This window comes from Aquarana catesbeiana, linkage group LG02, assembly GCF_042186555.1.
Source record: "Aquarana catesbeiana isolate 2022-GZ linkage group LG02, ASM4218655v1, whole genome shotgun sequence".
NCBI classification, from domain to species: Eukaryota; Metazoa; Chordata; class Amphibia; order Anura; family Ranidae; genus Aquarana; species Aquarana catesbeiana.
Window position 1 is genome coordinate 58983233 of NC_133325.1, and position 23267 is coordinate 59006499.

At 44.4% G+C, this 23267-nt stretch overlaps 1 protein-coding gene across 5 annotated transcripts in view; it reads right to left on the reverse strand.

Annotated features, from left to right (window-relative positions):
* LOC141126902 (uncharacterized) overlaps positions 1-23267 on the reverse strand; it is a 59460-nt gene that overhangs the window by 33685 nt on the left and 2508 nt on the right. For 3 of the 5 annotated variants that reach the window (XM_073612958.1, XM_073612960.1, XM_073612961.1), the window contains exons 2-3: positions 18855-18938; positions 3107-3636 (exon numbers count right to left, since the gene is read on the reverse strand). In XM_073612958.1, coding sequence (XP_073469059.1) covers positions 3107-3580 — 474 coding nt within the window. In that variant the 5' untranslated portion in view covers positions 3581-3636; positions 18855-18938. The remainder of the gene's footprint in view (positions 1-3106; positions 3637-18854; positions 18939-23267) is intronic. The other 2 variants (XR_012241457.1, XM_073612959.1) reach the window with 2 other exon arrangements.

The following is a 23267-nucleotide window of genomic DNA, read 5'->3' on the forward strand; positions in this document are numbered from 1 at the left end:
GTTTGCGAGAAGCCATGTGGACCAAACATGTGGAAGAAGGTGCTCTTGTCAGATGAGAACAAAATTGAACTTTTTGGCCTAAAAGCAAAACGCTATGTGTGGCGGAAAACTAACACTGCACATCACCCTGAACACACCGTCCCCACCATGAAACATGGTGGTGGCAGCATCACGATGTGGGAATGCTTTTCTTCAGCAGGGACAGAGAAGCTGGTCAGAGTTGATGGAAAGATGAATGGAGCCAAATACAGGGCAATCTTAGAAGAAAACCTGTTAGAGTCTGCAAAATACTTGAGACTGGGGTGGAGGTTCACCTTCCAGCAGGACAACGACCCTAAACATACAGCCAGAGCTACAATGGAATGGTTTAGATCAAAGCATATTCATGTGTTAGAATGACTTAGTCAAAGTCCAGACCTAAATCCAATTGGAAATCTGTGGCAAGACTTGAAAATTGCTGTTCACAGACGCTCCCCATCCAATCTGACATACCTTGAGCTATTTTGCAATGAAGAATGGGCAAAAATTTCACTCTCTAGATGTGCAAAGCTGGTAGAGACATCCCCAAAAAGACTTGCAGCTCTACAGTAATTGCAGTGAAAGGTTGTTCTACAAAGTACTGACTCAGGGGGGCTGAATACAAATGAAAGTCACACACATTTATTTGTAAAAAATGTTAAAAACCATTTATCATTTTCCTTCCACTTCACAATTATGTACCACTTTGTGTTGGCCTATCACCTAAAATCCCCAATTTTTTTTTTTTACGTTTTTGGTTGTAACATGACAAAATGTGGAAAATTTCAAGGGGTGTGATTACTTTTTCAAGGCACTGCATACAGATATTATGTTATTCACAATGCTTGTTGCTCAACCTGTTTTGTTTCTTTAGGGGCTGTAAAGCATGTGTAACATCTGTATTGACCCAAATCATTCAAATAGGCACTACTAAAGATCACTACAGGGGGTCCCCTAGTTACAAACATCCGACTTACAAACGACTCCTACTTACAAACGGAAGGAGACAACAGGAAGTAAGAGGAGATCTACCCCTAGGAAGGGAAATTCTCTCCTGTAAGAGCTATTTTGGGGAAAAGGTACCTCCACTGATGTTTTATCACCAATCCTTGTTTCCACAACAACCCAAAATTTTCAAAATCCAATTGTCATTGGGACAGAAAGTGAGGTGAAATCTTCTGAACAGGGGCACACACAGCAAAACAAATGTTACAGGGGTGATTACCCTTTCCTATGCTATCCAAAAAGCTTAAAAATAGTTTTTTTGGCTGGAGCTACACTTAAAAAATGTACCTGTTCCGACTTACAAACAGATTCAACTTAAGAACAAACCTATAGTGCCTAACTTGTTTGTAACCCGGGAACCCCCTGTATAGTTGGTATCAGGGGGAGCCATCTCCAATGGTGGGAATAGACCATAGGGAGAGCACATTAGTACCAGTTTTGCCTAAATTGCTGTCCAGTATTTCTAGATTTGGCCAAAATACACATAAGAAAAGGTAAAACAATCCAAGGTAATCCCTCCAAAATTGGATAAGGTAAGTTGTCATCATATATAAAAACAGTTGGCAAAGATAAGTATATCACGGAGGTCCTTCCCATCAAACTGGCCACAATGTCCCACCAATAGGATCCCAATAGATGCTAACGACGTCCCTCAGCTCTGTTCATGCAAAACTGGTTCCAATGTGCTCTCAATGTGCTTTGTTTTTGATTGTTTGGTCAGAGACATTCACACCAGTGGCCTGATGAAGGTAATTTTGTAGGGCTCTGGCAGTGCTCATCCTGGTTCTCTTTGCACAAAGGAGCAGATACCGGTCCTGCTGATGGGTTAAGGACCTTCTATGTCCCTGCCCAGCTCTCCTAGAGTAACTGCCTGTCTCCTGTAATCTCCATGCTCTTGAGACTGTGCTGGAAGACACAGCAAACCTTCTGGCAATGGCACGCATTGATGTGCAATTCTGGAGGAGTTGGACTGCCTGTGCAACCTCTACAGGGTCCAGGTATCACCTTGTGCTAACAGTAGTATATCCAGGATATCTATACTGATATGGACTGGGTAATGTGTTAGGAACGAAAGGATGCCACATTGTTTGATGTAAATGAAAATTATCAGCCTACAGAGGATTGAATTCAAAGACACCCCGAAAATACTCATCTTTTCTGACTGTTTTTCACTGGTGTTGCATTTGGCTAGAGTCAGTTTTACTACTGTTAGCACAAGACGATACCTGGACCCTGTAGAGGTTGCACAGGCAGTCCAACTCCTCCAGAATGGCACATCAATACGTGCCATTGCCAGAAGGTTTGCTGTGTCTCCCAGCACAGTCTCAAGAGCATCCTGCATGATATTTTTCCCCATTGAGATCTGATGTGTTTTCAAAATGTCCCTTTAATTTTTTTTTGAGCAGTGTAGTGTATACATATTGTGCAATGTGCCTTCTTATTTTCTGTGCTTAAACTCTTTGCCACTGCCCGGGATAAAGGGAGGGCTGATTTGTGGATTCCAAAGAGTCCAGATAGGAATGTTTGGAGTTTAGGACGTTGACTATCGTGTACGGATATATTAAGACCAGCATTGTTGTGAGAACGAGATTGGTCACTTAAGGATACATCTTAACCCCAATGCCTGCCTGTTATAATCTCTTAAAATTTGGAGATCATGAGTATCTGGTAAAAGGTAATACATATTTCAGCACTTTTGGAGCATTGGAGCACTTTATGAGATTTGAGCACTCGGTGCTGGGAGTAGCGCTCTTTAAATCATCAGAATTTATTTAATATGGACTTTTTATGTATCTAGTCACTTGATATTCATTTATTCATATATTATCAGATGTAGTATATGCACGATTATATATTATGTGTTTATTTATAAACAATTATTGTGTTTGCAAATGTTAATTCTAGGGACAACTATTGATACTGTAATACACTTGTTTTTTTATTTATTCGTTGAATTTTTGATTGCTATTTTATCAGACAGCGCAACCTTTTTTCCTTTACACATACAGTTTGTTTTACCCTACATAATAATAATAATAATAATATATAAGAGAGTCCACAGCAGACACACGGTAAATATCACCTTCATAACGAAAAGTCTGTTGCACTCAGGAGTAACATGGTCAACACCGCTCCCACTTTTCACCTCTTGAAACTGATGAAATAGATAACTGTTTAGAACATTCTCCTTGCTCAGGGCATTTTTCTCCTGTGGGCCCATAGTTGTCTTTTTTATCTCAGATGCCTCCCTTGGCTGGCAAAGTTCTCTATACTGGTTGATTAAGCAGTGAACACAAATAGTGACAACATGCTCGCGGGGGAGTTGTGGCAGCTTCTGGTCAGCAGGAATCTCTTGAACCTCCATCAAAGCAGAATGTTCTTCATGGCCGTCCATTAAAGTATAGGCATCGTTTAGAGAATCTTTACATTGTAGGCCTTGGTTAAAATCAGACACAGGAATGCAGCTGCAGGATATCTGTTGTGTCATGGCTACCTGAGAAGACAAGAGACCTTCTGCCTCAGTCTTCAGCTGCTCAGTGTTCTCTTGAAACATCATGAAGCATCCGGAACAAGGCTCCCCAAACTCCAGATGACCCTTGTCTGTCCAACAAGCTGGTATAACAGAAGAAACATAGGTTAGCCTTATAATGCTCAGATTAATCTCTTGAAGAAAACTGGAAATGTGGTTCCAGTTGAGAGCAGTCAGAGCTAAAGGTTTTAAATCAATGGAAAAACAATGCAAAACCAGTTTGTGTTCTTACACAAAGCCTGTAGTCTCTTGTTATCTGTTAACTGTTCATTTGAAACTTACAATGTTCCTGTACTATGTGCTTCTATACATACACCCATTAATGTAAGCACAGTCCTAAAGGGCTAGCGTGTGGGTTGCTTGGTGATCCAGCCACAAGTCTATCTGCTAGCAGTAAGACCCCCCAGCACCTCCTAGCATTCTCAGTGATTCCCTGTCTTCCTCTGTCCCGCTATTACCTTCATTCTTCATCCTGCTCCTGTGATCTCCACTGTTCTGCTCTCAGCTATCCCTAGTGTGTGTTCCTGCCTGCAACCCAAATCCTGGCACCTGTATTATCCTCTGAGCACTCCAGCATACCTGTATCTGTGATTCCCTGTGTGTTCCGACCAGAAACTTGTTACCACTTCAAGCCAGCTTCCTGATCTATGTCTTGATGCACTCCAGATTGCATTCAGCCATCTCATGTAGCCCTGTGCATACTTACCACCTCTTAATATCTGTGTGTGATTCCCCTGTTAGTTTGGACTGTATTCCATACTGACCTGTGATCCAGCATCTAAGTGCTTCGAGAGACTGCATACCTATTCTGTCCTAAGTAGCTGTCTGCTTAGGTGAGGGCCACAACCTGGGAGTCATTAGGAGCTCTGGAGAAGACCGGAGACGGCTTAGACCTTGCACCTCGGGTTTTGCAAGGACTTTCTCCTTTGCTAATCAAGTGGGTATGTTAATCTCTGTGTCTCCTTCGTGGCTTTTGACACTGTCTGCCCCAGCTGCTTTAACCAAATCCTGGTTGTCCAGTTTGCCACCTAGTGGGGATGGACTCCCATCCATGACAAATTTTATGTATTGCAGCTTAGATGAGGTGGCTTCATTCATTTTAGAAACATGGAAGAATTACAGGCAAATGGTCTATCAAGTCTACACCTTTTCTGATGTTTAGTTTGGGATTTTTTTCCCTTTTCAACTTTTTTTTTTGTCTGAATATAGATCCAGTGACATTGCTAGGGGGGGGGGGGTGTGGGGGCAGGCCGCACACGGGTGGCACCCAAGGCTAGACCCAATCATTGGGCACACCGAGAATCTGCCCGGTGAGCTAGGGCGATCAGGCTGCATGTTCAAGGCAGCTGCAGCAGCTGGGCTGCTCCATGAGCCCATGCCGCTCACCCGGCCTCTCCGCAGCCGGCCGGCCATTCAACTCAATTTCACTGCATGACCGTCGGGGCCGCGGGGCGAAGACTAAGTCAGCTGACTGTGAAGGGGAGGAGCCGGAGAGAAGGCCCCATCACCTCGTGTCAGGATAGGTGTCACTACGGACGCCGACACCACGGACTGCAGAAAAATGGAGTGCTGCTTTTCTCAGTTTACCACAGTTTGTCAGATTATATAGAGATAACTGTAATAAGAGGATGTATATAGAATCCTATGCGCTACAACTTAATATAAGAAATATGAAGCAGCTGCTCACAACTTAGCAATGTGCCCCCAAATCTAAGTTACAATAGTTTACAAATATGAAGTGGCGCTAGGCTTCAAAAACGAAAAGAATATTGAAACTATATAAAAGAATTGCAAACAGTATTACATGTGTCTGATCTCTCAAGGTAGATATTGAATAATGTGAATAATACTAGTAATATTTTATCTACTGAGTTTGTACTTAAAGTGCCAGTGCTGCAACAAACTTCTTATCAAGAGGTGAAAAATAACGCAGTTCAGTGATTCCTCCGTGCCACATCAGTGATCATCCGTGCCACATCCATGCCACATCAGTGATAATCCATGCCACATCCATGCCACATCAGTGCTCACCCGTGCCACATCAGTTCTCATCTGTGCCACATCAATAATCATCCATGCCAGATCAGTGATCATCCATGCCACATACATACCACATCAGTAATCATCTGTGCCACGTCAGTGATCATCCGTGCCACGTCAGTTCTCATCCATTCCAAATCCATGCCACATCAGTGCTCATCCATGCCACATAAATGGACAACTTTGTGTAAAATAAAAATAATGTGTTTTCATTTTCTTTCCACACTCATTACACCTCATAGATTATACGTTGGGGTGTTTACTTTCCAGAATGGGGTCATTTTTTGGGCGTTTCCATTGTCCTGGTGCTCCAGGGTCTTCAAAAGTGTAAGAGGTGGTCTAGAAAGGATATGTGTAATTTATGTCCCTAGAACGCCTTATGGTGCTCCCTGCATGTTGGGCCTCTGTATGTGGCCAGGCTGTAGGGGTGCAACGGATCAAAAAACTCACGGTTCGGGTCGTTCCTCGGATCAGGAGTCACGGTTCGGATCAACAAAAAAAAAATCTCCCCCACTGTAATATCCACAATCTCCCCCACTGTAATAATATATTAGCAGGGTATTGCAGGGTATTGGCGGGTATATTGGCAGGGTATTGGCAGGGTATTGGCAGAGTATGGCAGGGTATTGGCAAGGTATTGGCAGGGTATGGTCAGGGCATTGCAGAGTATTGGCAGGGCATTGCAGAGTATTGTCAGGGCATTGCAGAGTATTGCAGAGTATTGTCAGGGCATTGCAGAGTATTGCAGAGTTTTGGCAGGGCATTGCAGAGTATTGGCAGGGCATTGCAGAGTATTGCAGAGTATTGTCAGGGCATTGCAGAGTATTGCAGAGTTTTGGCAGGGCATTGCAGAGTATTGCAGAGTATTGTCAGGGCATTGCAGAGTATTGCAGAGTTTTGGCAGGGCATTGCAGAGTTTTGGCAGGGCATTGCAGAGTATTGGCAGGGCATTGCAGAGTTTTGGCAGGGCATTGCAGAGTATTGGCAGGGCATTGCAGAGTATTGGCAGGGGGGGAGAGAGAAACCGGTTTGTTACAAGTGATCGCTCTGTCATTTGACGGAGCGATCACAGGGTAAACGGCTGCCGGGTGTACCAAGATGGCCGCCGCTCCGGAGCTAGGCCGAAGCCGCAGCCTTTCCTATGGCCGAGGCCACAGAGCGCTCCGCGTATCGCGAGTGTCCCGATCCGCGGAGGTTGATCCGCACGGATCACGGATCAATGACGATCCGTTGCACCCCTACCAGGCTGTGTAAAAGTCTCACACATGTGGTATTGCCATACTCAGGAGGAGTAGTAGAATGTGTTTTGGGATGTAATTTGTGGCATGCATATGCTCTGTAAGAGAAATAACCTGTTAACCACTTAAGGACCGCCTCACATGTACGTGATTTGCCTCCTGCAGGTGGGGGGTCCGATCGGACCCCCCCCCGGTGCCCGAGGCGGTCCTGTTATGTCCTCCGGCGATCGGAGGTGAGGGGGAGGCCATCCGTTCGTGGCCCCCCCTCGCGATCGCCGCCGGCCAATCAGATCATTTCCTTTGCTGCTGTATGCTAAACAGCAGCAAAGGAAATGATGTCATCTCTCCTCGGGTCGGTAATTTCCGTTCTGGCGCCGAGGGGAGAAGACAGGTATGTGAGTGAAAACACACTACACACACAGTAGAACATGCCAGGCACACATTACACCCCGATCCCCCCCCCCCCCCCGATCGCCCCCCCATCACCCCCCAATCACCCCCCCCCCCCCCCGTCACAAACTGACACCAGCAGTTTTTTTTTTTTTTTTCTGATTACTGCATGGTGTCAGTTTGTGACAGTTACAGTGTTAGGACAGGTACTGTTACCCCCCTTTAGGTCTAGGGTACCCCCCTAACCCCCCCTAATAAAGTTTTAACCCCTTGATCACCCCCTGTCACCAGTGTCACTAAGCGATCATTTTTCTGATCGCTGTATTAGTGTCGCTGGTGACGCTAGTTAGGGAGGTAAATATTTAGGTTCGCCGTCAGCGTTTTATAGTGACAGGGACCCCCATATAATACCCAATAAATGTTTTAACCCCTTGATGGCCCCCTAGTTAACCCTTTCACCACTGATCACCGTATAACCGTTACGGGTGACGCTGATTAGTTTGTTTATTTTTCATAGTGTCAGGGCACCCGCTGTTTATTACCGAATAAAGGTTTAGCCCCCTGATCGCCTGGCGGTGATATGCGTCGCCCCAGGCAGCGTCAGATTAGCGCCAGTACCGCTAACACCCACGCACGCAGCATATGCCTCCCTTAGTGGTATAGTATCTGAACGGATCAATATCTGATCCAATCAGATCTATACTAGCGTCCCCAGCAGTTTAGGGTTCCCAAAAATGCAGTGTTAGCGGGATCAGCCCAGATACCTGCTAGTACCTGCGTTTTGCCCCTCCGCCCAGCCCACCCAAGTGCAGTATCGATCGATCACTGTCACTTACAAGGCACTAAACGCATAACTGCAGCGTTCGCAGAGTCAGGCCTGATCCCTGCGATCACTAACAGTTTTTTTGGTAGCGGTTTGCTGAACTGGCAAGCACCAGCCCCAGGCAGCGTCAGGTTAGCGCCAGTACCACTAACACCCACGCACGCACCGTACACCTCCCTTAGTGGTATAGTATCTGATCGGATCAATATCTGATCCGATCAGATCTATACTAGCGTCCCCAGCAGTTTAGGGTTCCCAAAAACGCAGCGTTAGCGGGATCAGCACAGATACCTGCTAGCACCTGCGTTTTGCCCCTCCGCCCGGCCCAGCCCAGCCCACCCAAGTGCAGTATCGATTGATCGATCACTGTCACTTACAAAACACTAAATGCATAACTGCAGCGTTCGCAGAGTCAGGCCTGATCCCTGCGATCGCTAACAGTTTTTTTTGTAGCGTTTTGGTGAACTGGCAAGCACCAGCGGCCTAGTACACCCCGGTCGTAGTCAAACCAGCACTGCAGTAACACTTGGTGACGTGGCGAGTCCCATAAGTGCAGTTCAAGCTGGTGAGGTGGCAAGCACAAGTAGTGTCCCGCTGCCACCAAAAAGACAAACACAGGCCCGTCGTGCCCATAGTGCCCTTCCTGCTGCATTCGCCAATCCTAATTGGGAACCCACCACTTCTGCAGCGCCCGCACTTCCCCCATTCACATCCCCAACCAAGTGCAGTCGGCTGCATGAGAGGCATTTTCTTTATGTCCTCCCGAGTACCCCTACCCAACGAACCCCCCAAAAAAAGATGTTGTGTCTGCAGCAAGCGCGGATATAGGCGTGACACCCGCTATTATTGTTCCTCCTGTCCTGACAATCCTGGTTTTTGCATTGGTGAATGTTTTGAACGCTACCATTCACTAGTTGAGTATTAGCGTAGGGTACAGCATTGCACAGACTAGGCACACTTTCACAGGGTCTCCCAAGATGCCATCGCATTTTGAGAGACCCGAACCTGGAACCGGTTGCAGTTATAAAAGTTAGTTATAAAAAAAGTGTAAAAAAAATAAATAAATATATAAAATTTAAAAAAATAGTTGTCGTTTTATTGTTCTCTCTCTCTCTATTCTCTCTCTCTATTGTTCTGCTCTTTTTTACTGTATTCTATTCTGCAATGTTTTATTGTTATTATGTTTTATCATGTTTGCTTTTCAGGTATGCAATTTTTTATACTTTACTGTTTACTGTGCTTTATTGTTAACCATTTTTTTGTCTTCAGGTACGCCATTCACGATCTTGAGTGGTTATACCAGAATGATGCCTGCAGGTTTAGGTATCATCTTGGTATCATTCTTTTCAGCCAGCGGTCGGCTTTCATGTAAAAGCAATCCTAGTGGCTAATTAGCCTCTAGACTGCTTTTACAAGCCGTGGGAGGGAATCCCCCCCCCACCGTCTTCCGTGTTTTTCTCTGGCTCTCCTGTCTCAACAGGGAACCTGAGAATGCAGCCGGTGATTCAGCCAGCTGACCATAGAGCTGATCAGAGACCAGAGTGGCTCCAAACATCTCTATGGCCTAAGAAACCGGAAGCTACAAGCATTTTATGACTTAGATTTCGCCGGATGTAAACAGCGCCATTGGGAAATTGGGGAAGCATTTTATCACACCGATCTTGGTGTGGTCAGATGCTTTGAGGGCAGAGGAGAGATCTAGGGTCTAATAGACCCCAATTTTTTCAAAAAAGAGTACCTGTCACTACCTATTGCTATCAAAGGGGATATTTATATTCCCCGAGATAACAATAAAAATGATTAAAAAAAAAATGAAAGGAACAGTTTAAAAATAAGATAAAAAAGCAAAAAAATAATAAAGAAAAAAAAAAAAAAAAAAAAAAAAAAAAAGCACCCCTGTCGCCCCCTGCTCTCGCGCTAAGGCGAACGCAAGCGGCGGTCTGTCGTTAAACGTAAACAGCAATTGCACCATGCATGTGAGGTATCACCGCGAAGGTCAGATCAAGGGCAGTAATTTTTGCAGTAGACCTCCTCTGTAAATCTAAAGTGGTAACCTGTAAAGGCTTTTAAAGGCTTTTAAAAATGTATTTATTTTGTTGACACTGCACGTTTGTGCGCAATTGTAAAGCATGTCATGTTTGGTATCCATGTACTCGGCCTAAGATCATCTTTTTTATTTCATCAAACATTTGGGCAATATAGTGTGTTTTAGTGCATTAAAATTTAAAAAAGTGTGTTTTTTCCCCCAAAAATGCGTTTGAAAAATCGCTGCGCAAATACTGTGTGAAAAAAAAAAATAAAACACCCACCATTTTAATCTGTAGGGCATTTGCTTTAAAAAAAATATATAATGTTTGGGGGTTCAAAGTAATTTTCTTGCAAAAAAAAAACTTTTTCATGTAAACAATAAGTGTCAGAAAGGGCTTTGTCTTCAAGTGGTTAGAAGAGTGGGTGATGTGTGACATAAGCTTCTAAATGTTGTGCATAAAATGCCAGGACAGTTCAAACCCCCCCCAAATGACCCCATTTTGGAAAGTAGACACCCCAAGCTATTTGCTGAGAGGCATGTCGAGTCCATGGAATATTTTATATTGCGACACAAGTTGCGGGAAAGAGACAAATTTTTTTTTTTTTTTGCACAAAATTGTCACTAAATGATATATTGCTCAAACATGCCATGGGAATATGTGAAATTACACCCCAAAATACATTCTGCTGATTCTCCTGAGTACGGGGATACCACATGTGTGAGACTTTTTGGGAGCCTAGCCGCGTACGGGACCCCGAAAACCAAGCACCGCCTTCAGGCTTTCTAAGAGCCCTTGCACACTGGGGCGGGGGGCGGCGTCGGCGGTAAAACGCCGCTATTATTAGTGGCGTTTTACCGTCGGTATGCGGCCGCTAGCGGGGCGGTTTTACCCCCCGCTAGCGGCCGAGAAAGGGTTAAATACCACCGCAAAGCGCCTCTGCAGAGGCGCTTTGTCGGCGGTATAGCCGCGCCGTCCCATTGATTTCAATGGGCAGGAGCGGTAAAGGAGCGGTATACACACCGCTCCTTCACCGCTCCGAAGATGCTGCTAGCAGGACTTTTTTTACCGTCCTGCCAGTGCATCGCTCCAGTGTGCAAGCCCTCGGGGCTTGCACACTGGAATGAAAGCAGCGGCACTTTCAGGGCGGTTTGCAGGCGCTATTATTAGCGCAATAGCGCCTGCAAACCGCCCCAGTGTGCAAGGGCTCTAAGGGCGTGAATTTTTGATTTCACTCTTCACTGCCTATCACAGTTTCGGAGGCCATGGAATGCCCTGGTGGCACAAACCCCCCCAAATGACCCCATTTTGGAAAGTAGACACCCCAAGCTATTTGCTGAGCGGTATAGTGAGTATTTTGCAGACCTCACTCATTTTCAAAAACAAATCAGAGCTGCAAAATTCTCACCATGCCTCTCAGCAAATAGCTTGGGGTGTCTACTTTCCAAAATGGGGTCATTTTGGGGGGTTTTGTGCCACCTGGGCATTCCATGGCCTCTGAAACTGTGATAGGCAGTGAAGAGTGAAATCAAAAATTTTCACCCTTAGAAATCCTGAAGGCGGTGATTGGTTTTCGGGGTCCCGTGCACGGCTAGGCTCCCAAAAAGTCCCACACATGTGGTATCCCCATACTCAGGAGAAGCAGCTAATTATATTTTGGGGTGCAACTCCACATATGCCCATGGCCTGTGTGAGCAATATATCATTTAGTGACAACTTTGTGCAAAAAAAAAAAAACTGTGTCACTTTCCCGCAACTTGTGTCAAAATATAAAATATTCCATGGACTCAATATGCCTCTCAGCAAATAGCTTGGGGTGTCTACTTTCCAAAATGGGGTCATTTGGGGGGGGGGGGTTTGTGCCACCTGGGCATTCCATGGCCTCCGAAACTGTGATAGGCAGTGAAGAGTGAAATCATAAATTTACACCCTTAGAAATCCTGACGGTGGTGATTGGTTTTCGGGGCCCCGTACGCGGCTAGGCTCCCAAAAAGTCGCCACACATGTGGTATCCCCATACTCAGGAGAAGCAGCAGAATGTATTTTGGGGTGCAATTCCACATAGGCCCATGGCCTGTGTGAGCAATATATCATTTAGTGACAACTTTTTGTAAATATTTTTTTTTTTTTTTTTGTCATTATTCAATCACTTGGGACAAAAAAAATAAATATTCAATGGGTTCAACATGCCTCTCAGCAATTTCCTTGGGGTGTCTACTTTCCAAAATGGTGTCATTTGGGGGGGTTTTGTACTGCCCTGCCGTTTTAGCACCTCAAGAAATGACATAGGCAGTCATAAACTAAAAGCTGTGTAAATTACAGAAAATGTACCCTAGTTTGTAGACGCTATAACTTTTGCGCAAACCAATAAATATACGCTTATTGACATTTTTTTTGCCAAAGACATGTGGCCGAATACATTTTGGCCTAAATGTATGACTAAAATTGAGTTTATTGGATTTTTTTTATAACAAAAAGTAGAAAATATCATTTTTTTTCAAAATTTTCGGTCTTTTTCCGTTAATAGCGCAAAAAATAAAAACCGCAGAGGTGATCAAATACCATCAAAAGAAAGCTCTATTTGTGGGAAGAAAAGGACGCAAATTTCGTTTGGGTACAGAATTGCATGACCGCGCAATTAGCAGTTAAAGCGACGCAGTGCCAAATTGGAAAAATACCTCTGGTCCTTAGGCAGCATAATGGTCCGGGGCTCAAGTGGTTAATGACAGTTTTGTGAAAAAAGAAAAAAAAATTTTAGTTTACAAAGAATTGTGGGAAAAATTACAACTGCAAAAAACCCACCATGCCTTTTACTAAATCCATTGGACTGTCTACTTTCCAAAAAGGGGTCATTTGGGGGGTTGTTGTACTGTCCTGGCTTGATAGGGTCTCAAGAAATGAGATAGGCCATCAGTACATCAGGTGTGATCAATTTTCAATGATTGGCACCATAGCTTGTAGACTCTATAACTTTCACACAGACCAAATAATTTACACTGATTTGGGTTATTTTTACCAAAGATATGTAGCAGTATACATTTTGGCCAAAATTTATGGAGAAAAATTACTAATTTGCAAATTTTTATAAAAGAAACGAAGAAAAATCCTTTTTTTTTTTTTACATTTTAATTTTTTTCATTTATAGCGCAAAAAATAAAAAACCCAGAGGTGATTAAATACCACCAAAAGAAAGCTCTATTTGTATGAAAAAAGGACAAAAATTTCATATGGGTACAGTGTTGCATGACTGAGTAATTGTCATTCAAAATGTGAGAGCAAAGAAAGCTGAAAATTGGTCTTGTTAGGAAGGGGGTTTAAGTGCCCAGTTGGCAAGTGGTTAAAATCACTGCTCCTGAAAAAAAATTGTTTTTTATTTTTTTTTTTATTGATACATGTCCCCCAGGGAAGTACCTAGACCCCTGTGCTCCTTTTATGGCCAATTACTTGCATATAAGCCTTCAAAATGGGCACTTTAGATTTTTCCTGTTCGGCTCCCATGGACTTCAATGGGGTTCACCATTAAGGTTAGGGGGGTGTTTGGCCCATCCCTACTGATAGACTGCACTGATAATCAGGGCACTGATTATCAGTGCCCTGGTTATCAGTGCCCCTTATCAGTGCCCTGATTATCAGTGCCGCCTATCATTGCCCTGATTATCAGTGTAGCCTGTTTATCAGTGCCCTTCTTATCGGTGCCCTGATTATTAATTTGCAGCCTGATTATCAGTGCCCTTATTATCAGTGCCCTTATTATCAGTGCCACCTATCAGTGCCCTGATTATCAGTGCCGCCTATCAGTGCCCTGATTATCAGTGCCGCCTATCAGTGCCCTGATTATCAGTGCCGCCTATCAGTGCCCTGATTATCAGTGCCGCCTATCAGTGCCCTGATTATCAGTGCCGCCTATCAGTGCCCTGATTATCAGTGCCGCCTATCAGTGTCCTGATTATCAGTGCCGCCTATCAGTGCCCTGATTATCAGTGCCGCCTATCAGTGCCCTGATTATCAGGGCTGCCCATCAGTGCCCTTATTGACAGGGCTGCCTATCAGTGCCTTTATTATCAGGGCCGCCTATCAGTGCCCCGATTATCAGTGCAGCCTATCAATGCCCTGATTATCAGTGCCGCCTGTTAGTGCCCTGATTATCAGTGCCGCCTGTCAGTCAGGGCCGTCTTTAATACTGATTGGACCCTGGGCAAAATTTTTTGGGGGGGCCCCCCGCCCCCAATGCAATTTCACTCTCTATCTGCTCTGAGACATACACTAAATAGCAAATTTAGCCGAATTATACTTTTTAAATAAAAATACCCCTATAATACACAAGCTTAATGTATTCTAGTAAAGTTGGTCTGTAAACTAAGGTCTGTTTTGGTAGTTTATAGCAGTAGTTTGTTATTTTATAAACTTACAGCAGGCTGTGGCCATCTTAAGTGTGGGCATCTGAAGCCAGACTGTATTTCTTCCTGGATCTCATCCTTGCAGATCTCACACATGCTCAGTGCAGCACAAGCAGTGTAATAGGTTTGAGGTCAGGTTTCCATAGCAAGGGCAGTGTCAGAGGAAGTTGCTGCCCCTTCCCAGAAGGCATTGTAAACAGGAAATGATGCGATGGGCCACGGCCAGGTAAGAGGAAGTGAAAAATGAATACAGCAGATATACAGTAGGTGCTGAGAAAAATAAATAAATATCCAATTCGTTTACAGTGCACAGTTTAGTGAGGGATGCTGAAGAGTTGTAAAAGTGGGTGGAACTCCACTTTAAAATCAGTTTACTGTATCAGATCAGGCAGCAATTGCTATTGGTTGGCAGCGGTTACAGCATATTATTACTGCTTACTGACTGGTTGCTAAAGGTTACAGCACACGTTATGGCTCACTGATTAGTTGCTAGAGGTTACAACAAATGATTTCTGCTTGTTAATTGGTTGCTAGAGATTACTGTACAGTAATACTGCTCACTGATTGGTTGCTAGGGCATGATATACATATGAATGCCGCCTTCATTTACATATTAATGCCGCCTGCCGCAGCTATTTACTTATGAATGCCGCCGCTATTTAATTATGAATGCCGGTTATTTACATGTAAACACAGGGTCTGTAGGTGAGTCATCTGTACACAACAATAAGGCAGAGCTGGGCAGCATTAGTACCAGCATTCCACACTGAGATATCGGGACACAGCACAGGACTAAAACTTCAAGGGAATTTATACTGGGATAGTTGGCAAATATGAGGCAGCTGTTTTGGGCCCCACAACATTGACAGGGCCCAGGGCAGCTGCCCCTTTTGCCCTGCCTTAAAGACGGCCCTGCTGTCAGTGCCCTGATTATCAGTGCAGTCTGATTATCAGTGCCCTGATTATCAGTGCCGCCTATCAGTGCTCTGATTATTAGTGCAGCCTATCAATGCCCTGATTATCAGTGCCGCCTGTTACTGCCCTGATTATCAGTGCCGCCTGTCAGTGCCCTGATTATTAGTGCCCTGATTCAGAGGTGTATTTAGGTTTTGTGCTGCCCAATCCTGACTAAACTTGTGCACCCCCTAATTTAAATACGACCCACCCTTTCCTGTCAATGCCAAGCCTCTTCCTGTTTAAGACCCGCCCTGTCATCTGTAAACCACACCCTTTCCTCTTTAGGCCCCACCTTTTCTTTTTAGAGCTCCACCTCTTTCTCTCTGTACATTAACCACCCCCCACCCGGCCACTGCACATAAACGGCCGGGTGGTCATTTCCTTGTCCTGAGTGGACGTTCAGGAACGTTCCCAAGAGCGAGTGCTCGCAGCATGGCCACAAGGCACGCTGCGGCTTGGTCCTGTGATCGTTATGATCACAGAATCCAGCTGAGCAGAGATCGGGATATGGGCGCTGTGATCGGCCCTCCCGATCACGTGACGGCTGTGTCCAATCACAGCTGTCACAATGTAAACAGAGACGCATGTCTCTGTGACAGTTCTCCCCACCAAGATCAGTGCGGTGGGGGGGGACGACTGCAGATCTGTGACAGCTCTCTGTGCGAGAATGATTTTACACAGAGAGCGGTTACAGATCACCCCACAAACAGTACACCAAGCACCCCTGTCACCCCTGTCCCCATACACATGTCAGTGTCCCCATAAAACATCTGTCTGTCCCCCATCACTGCCAACACCAAATAAACAATGATTTGGGTTATTTTTACCAAAGAAATGTAGTAGCATCATTTTTGGTCAAAATTTATCAAAAGAAAATACTTATTTGCAAAATTTTATAACAGAGACTAAGAAAAATGCTTTTTTTTAAAAAAATGTTCAGTCTTTTTATTTGTAGCGTAAAAAATAAAAATCACTGCAGTGATTAAATACCACCAAAGAAAAGCACTATTTGTGTGAAAAAAAACATAAAAATGTAATTTGAGTACAGTGTTGCATGACCGCGCAATTGTCATTCAAAATGTGACAGCGCTGAAAGCTAAAAATTGGTCTGGGAAGGAGGGGGGTGAAAGTGCCCAATATTGAAGTGGTTAAAAGTGGGTACCAAGTGCAGCCTCATCAGTGCCCATCAAAGCAGCCTCGTCAGTGCCCATCAAAGCAGCCTCGTCAGTGCCCAGCAATGCAGCCTCATCGGTGCCCAGCAATGCAGCCTCATCGGTGCCCAGCAATGCAGCCTCATCAGTGCCCATCAAAGCAGCCTCGCCAGTGCCCATCAAAGCAGCCTCGTCAGTGCCCATCAAAGCAGCCTCGTCAGTGCCCATCAAAGCAGCCTCATCAGTGCCCAGCAATGCAGCCTCATCGGTGCCCAGCAATGCAGCCTCATCGGTGCCTAGCAATGCAGCCTCATCGGTGCCCAGCAATGCAGCCTCATCGGTGCCCAGCAATGCAGCCTCATCGGTGCCCATCAAAGCAGCCTCATCAGTGCCCATCAAAGCTGCCTCATCAGTGCCCATCAAAGCTGTCTCATTAGTGCTCATCAGTGCAGCCTCGTCAGTGCCCATCAGTGCAGCCTCGTCAGTGCCCATCAAAGCCAGTGTGAACTGAGCCTAAGCCTAGGTTCACATTGGAGCAATTTGTCATGCGATTTAAGAGATCAAATCGCATGAAAAGTCGCAGGCTATTGGAGGCAATGAGGCTATTGGAGGCAATGGCACTGTTCCAATCGTTGCGACACTGATTTTGCAGCGTTGCACCGATTTGCAAAAGTAGTTTCTGTACTACTTTTGCCGATTTCAGGTGCGACTTCAAAAGACATCTGTGAATGAAGCCACACAAATGTCTATCAAGTAGGACCTGAAATCGCGCTGACCTTGCTACTTTGAAATCGCACTACTTCAAGTGAAATAGCGTGATTTCAAAATAGCATCAATGTGAACCGGGGCTTAGAGATACAAGGAGCTATGAAAGGTTAACCACATATACAAGCAGACACTAAGGTGTTAAATGCCATTGATTCCAGAATCACCAGCCTGCAGATATTGAGCTGTAAAGAGTTAACCATATATGTAAGCAGCAGTGTACATGTGTCCATTGAAGCAGAGTAGTAAAGCACAGCAAGGACACAAAGGGTTCATTTATTCTCACCCTCCAGGATATCCAGACTGTAGCTGAGTCTGCCCATTGAAGACACAATCCGACCCTGGAATGGAGACGCTGACAAGTTCTCTCTAGTCTGTGCAGAGGGGAAGGGGAGGGGGGACTGTGAGCACACGCTGTGTGTGCTCCATGTGAGAGACGCTCGGCCAGCAAAGCAATGGACTGACTCGGGAGGCAGAGAGGGGGCTTTTTTCGTGCGGGGTGGCGCGGCCGCCGCCCCCCCCCACAAAGTGCCGCCCTAGGCCTGGGCCTTGTTGGCCTAGGCCAAAATACAGCACTTCCCTGACTATCAGTGCCGCCTATCAGTTCCGCCTATTAGTGCCCTGATTATCAGTGCCGCCTATCAGTGCCCTGATTATCAGTGCCGCCTATCAGTGCCCTGATTATCAGTGCCGCCTATCAGTGCCCTGATTATCAGTGCCGCCTATCAGTGCCCTGATTATCAGTGCCGCCTATCAGTGCCCTTTAGTGAAGAAGAAAAACACAGCGCAATTGTCATTCAGAGTGTGACAGCACTGAAAGCTGAAAATTGGCCTGGGCAGGAAGGGGGTGAAAGTGCCCGGTATTGAAGTGGTTAAATCCCTCACACCCTCTCTAGCTCCGTTTAGGGCTACAAGTGTGGTGCGGTAACGTTTTGATTTACTGTTATTTAAAAAAAATGTATAAACGGATTATTTTAGACTATGAGAGTTATACTTCCCAGGATGCATAAAAGTGTAAATAGTAAAGAAAGGGCAGCAATCCAGGGGGTTGCGTAAACCGAAAGGAAGTTAACTGTTACACAGCACATTTTAATAAAAACAATTTTCTTGGAGCTCTGCTCTGCTTTAACCCCTGTATTCAGTCCCTGCATACTGGCTACAGTCCATCTAGATACGTCCATGACATAAAAATATATAAAGAACACAATACTGTTCTAAAGCAGTAAAATAGTTGGAATAGTAAGCATTAGTAAAATATTGCAGCCCCGTTCTACACTGCACAACACTTAGTGCCATCAATGATGGGACTCCGGTAGGGATTCGGGGACAATGACCACAAAACTGACTTTTTATTTACAATTCATCACTTTTCTTCCTTGTGTTTCACTTTCTTTTCCAGGTTTCACATTTCCGTGTTTCTGCTTACACTAGTTGGAGTTTTCTGATCTATGGACTCTTTCCCCCATCTCACTGCTCGCTCATTCGCTGCACATTCACTGCCAGCCGCGCTTACCTAATCGGTCACCTTTGACTCCTGCCCAGCTTTGATCTCGCAGTTCAGTTCAGGGTTGTTGTCAGTGGCTGAGCTTCTCGTAATCTGCAGGAAATCAGAAACTCTTATTGCTTATGATACATGTGACAGTATTTACAGCTTCTGATTGGCTCCAAATTTTCTTAGAGGACATATGCTGCGAGGAACAGGATTGCAGCTGTGTAGAATCGTTGGGCTGTTTGCCTTTGTTGACTTGCTTCTAAAAGCGCTAGTTACCTGGCTGTCTTCCACTTTTCTAATGCTCTGTACACACGACCAGTTTTGCCGTCGGAATAAACTCTGAAGGTTTCCGCTCAAGCTGTCTTGCATACACACGATCACACCAAATTCCGACCGTCCAGCGTGACGTGACGTACAACACGTACGACGGGACTAGAAAACGGAAGTTAAATAGCCAGTAGCTAATAGTTTCCGTTTCGTACTTGCTTCAGAACACGTTTTTGGTGTGTCGGAACAGCATACAGACAAGCGTTTTTTCAGTAATTTTTTCAGTCGGAAAAATATAGAACATGTTCTCTATCTAAATTTGATAGAATCTGAATTTTCGACAGAAAAAGTCCGATGGGGCATACACACGACCGGAATATACGATGAAAAGCTTCCGTCGGACTCTTTCTGTCGGAAATTCCGCATTAGTCTTTGACTTGGAACAAATATGCAGTTAATAATATCAGGGTAATATAGTTGGAAGATCCGATCTTCAAGTTTGTTATAGGTATGTGACAATGGCTGAGACAGGGGAAGGAGAAACTCTTATAAATAACCAAATGTGGCGCTAAAAAACGTGTTGTACGCTATTGGGCAGGACAAATTAAGGATAAATTAGTCTCTCACAAATCCTCTCCAGAATATACTACACATTCCACAGCTTTAAAAAATCAATTAGAGAAGGAGGAGAAGGAACAAAAGATTAAGAAACAAAAAAGTATACTAGAGACGTTAACGACTATAGAAATGGAGGCGTTTTTATTTGGCAGACCAAAGATGGTGCGCCTGTGAGCGTCAGTGGGGGCCCACCAGACATGGACACATTGGACCCACAGGAACACCAATCTGAACATCACCAACAATCTCTACCTGTTCAAGGGAGAGGAGGAGGAATAGTTCATTACAAATCTGATGGTAACCGTCAGTCCTCCCTCCCCCGTACCCCTATGCCCAACCGGAAGGGACCCCCTCCCAATCCCAGAGGAAGAGGGAAGGGTTCCAGAGGAAGAGATAGAGGACAGAGAGATCAGTCATCAAATTATGACCAGTATAGATCACCACTAATGAGAGGGAATTATCAAAATAGACAAAACGAACATTATGAACAATACTACCCACAAAGAACACCTATACATACTTACAATAGGTATTCACCACTTAGAGAAGAAAGATCACGGGACTATCATAACACAATATTTGCATAGAGAGGTTGACCCTAATTACTATAATAGGTCACCTTTCAATTACAATCAACAACAACCTGGAACCTCCCACTTAGGGGGTTTTCCCAAGGAATCCGAGAGATACAAACGAGGTATAGATTCAGACGCGGAACCAGAGGGGGGAGGCGCACCCAAAAAAAGAAAGTGAACCTAAAAGATAACGGTATTTTTAATCTTAGTAGGGTCAACCTTTCAGGGGCTGAACTCTTGGTCCTAGAGAAGGGCCTGAAGTTCGCTCCCCCTAAAAGGTTGAATAAATTCAACACTTTTATAGGCATACAAAAGTACGTGCGTAAACTCAATGTTCAACGATATATCATTTCAAACCCCACTAGACCAAAAAATGAAGTGAATTCACATATTCTGCATTCAGGGCTTGCTATCCCTTCACATTTTAATCCACCAGGGCCAACTGCCCTGTCGATTAAAGTTTTCCGAGATCTTGTTTTACAAGATATAGAGAAATTACCTATTAAAAAGGTATTCAGTGATCCTACTGTAAAAATTGGATTTAAGCAATTATGTGAGCGGAAGGATTTAATCATCCGCCCCGCAGACAAGGGAGGGGGGATAGTCATTTTGGATAAAGATGACTACCATCTAGAAATGACCAGAATCTTGAGTGACTCTAAGACATACTCTAGGATCTCCAATAATCCCACCACCACTTTTAAGAGATCACTCACTGATCTGATCGATATGGGATTCCAATTGGGGATTTTAGATAAAAAGGAGAAAAGTTATTTAATTCTGATTGCCCCACGGATCCCGGTAATATATTATTTGCCTAAAGTGCATAAAAATGTCAGCCAACCCCCTGGGTGCCCCATTATCAGCGGCATCGATTCCATCACTTCCCGTATAGGGAAGTATATCGACTTCTATCTGCAACCTATTGTACAATCCACGCCATCATATTTGAGGGAAACTAAGGACACTATCACTAAATTAAGTAAAATAGTTTACAGTAAGGATTTACTGTTGGTCACTGCCGACGTTACGGCTTTATATACTTGTATATCTAATGATTTAGGATTAGCAGCAGTAGAATTATTTTGTCGAGAGAAGAGACCATCCCAAGAACCCAACAAAGATTTATTATGGACTTGTTGAGGTTCGCTACCAAACATAATTATTTTTGGTATAATGGGGATTTTTACCTCCAACAAAAGGGAGTGGCCATGGGGGCCAAGTTTGCCCCAAGCCAGGCGAACATTTTTATGGCACGGTGGGAGGAGGATGTCGTCTATGCCCTAGACCCTCCGGAATTGGTCCTTTGGGCTAGGTATATAGACGACATCCTCCTCCTATGGAGGGGTAGTGTAGAATCTCTGCACTCCTTCCACACTGTGTTGAATGCCAACAACATTGGCATTGATCTAACATATGAGGTCAGTCCCTCCACTATCCATTTCTTGGATTTGGAGATAAGCGTTATTAACGTTCTTTAAACCTACCGACTGGAATGGTTACATTCCAGTCGATAGTTGCCACCATGCTACCTGGCTAAAATCTATACCCCACAGTCAGCTTACCCGCATTAGACGTAACTGTAGCGACCTCTCAGATTATTTCTATCAAGCTCAAACGTTGAAATCTAGATTTGTCGATAAGGGTTACGATTCGAAGGATATTGATGATGTGATCAAAAAAGTATCTTTGATAGATAGGAATTCGTTATTATCTGAACAACCTAGGCGTACACAAGAAAATAAACATAGGTGGTCCTTTTTAACGAATTTCTCAGTGCAACACAAGCAAATTAAAGATATCATACATAGACATTGGAACGTCCTTAAAAATGACCATATATTGGGTCCTTTGCTTCCAGAACGTGGAGGGGTCATATATAGAGGAGCTCCATCTATAAGAAGTCAGATTGCACCTAATATTATTGACCCTCCAGTCATTCGGTCTTTCTTTCACAACATGAAGGGTTTTTACCCCTGTCGTAAATGTACTGTATGCTTACACAATGCGTGTGGAAGGAGAAGAACTGAAACCTTTACTTCCACATCTACAGGGAAAGAATACTCAGTTAGTGGGGGGGGGGGACTGCGGATCGGTGACAGCTCTCAGTGCGAGAATGATTTTACACAGAGAGCTGTTACAGATCACCCCACAAACAGTACACCAAGCACCACTGTCACCCCTGTCCCCATACCCATGTCAGTGTCCCCATAAAACATCTGTCTGTCCCCCATCACTGCCAACACCAAATAAACACTGATTTGGGTTATTTTTACCAAAGAAATGTAGTAGCATCATTTTTAGTCAAAATTTTATCAAAAGAAAATACTTATTTGCTAAATTTTATAACAGAAACTAAAAAAAATGCTTTTTTTAAAAAAAAAATGTTCAGTCTTTTTTTATTTGTAGCGTAAAAAATAAAAATCACTGCAGTGATTAAATACCACCAAAGAAAAGCTCTATTTGTGTGAAAAAAAAAAAAAAAAAAATGTAATTTGAGTACAGTGTTGCATGACCGCGCAATTGTCATTCAAAATGTGACAGCGCTGAAAGCTAAAAATTGGTCTGGGAAGGAGGGGGGTGAAAGTGCCCAGTATTGAAGTGGTTAAAAGTGGGTACCAAGTGCAGCCTCATCAGTGCCCATCAAAGCAGCCTCGTCAGTGCCCATCAAAGCAGCCTCGTCAGTGCCCATCAAAGCAGCCTTGTCAGTGCCCATCAATGCAGCCACATCAGTGCCCAGCAATGCAGCCTCATCAGTGCCCAGCAATGCAGCCTCATCAGTGCCCATCAAAGCAGCCTCATCGGTGCCCATCAAAGCAGCCTCATCGGTGCCCATCAAAGCAGCCTCATCGGTGCCCATCAAAGCTGCCTCATCGGTGCCCATCAAAGCTGCCTCATCAGTGCCCATCAAAGCAGCCTCATCAGTGCCCATCAAAGCTGCCTCATCAGTGCCCATCAAAGCTGTCTCATTAGT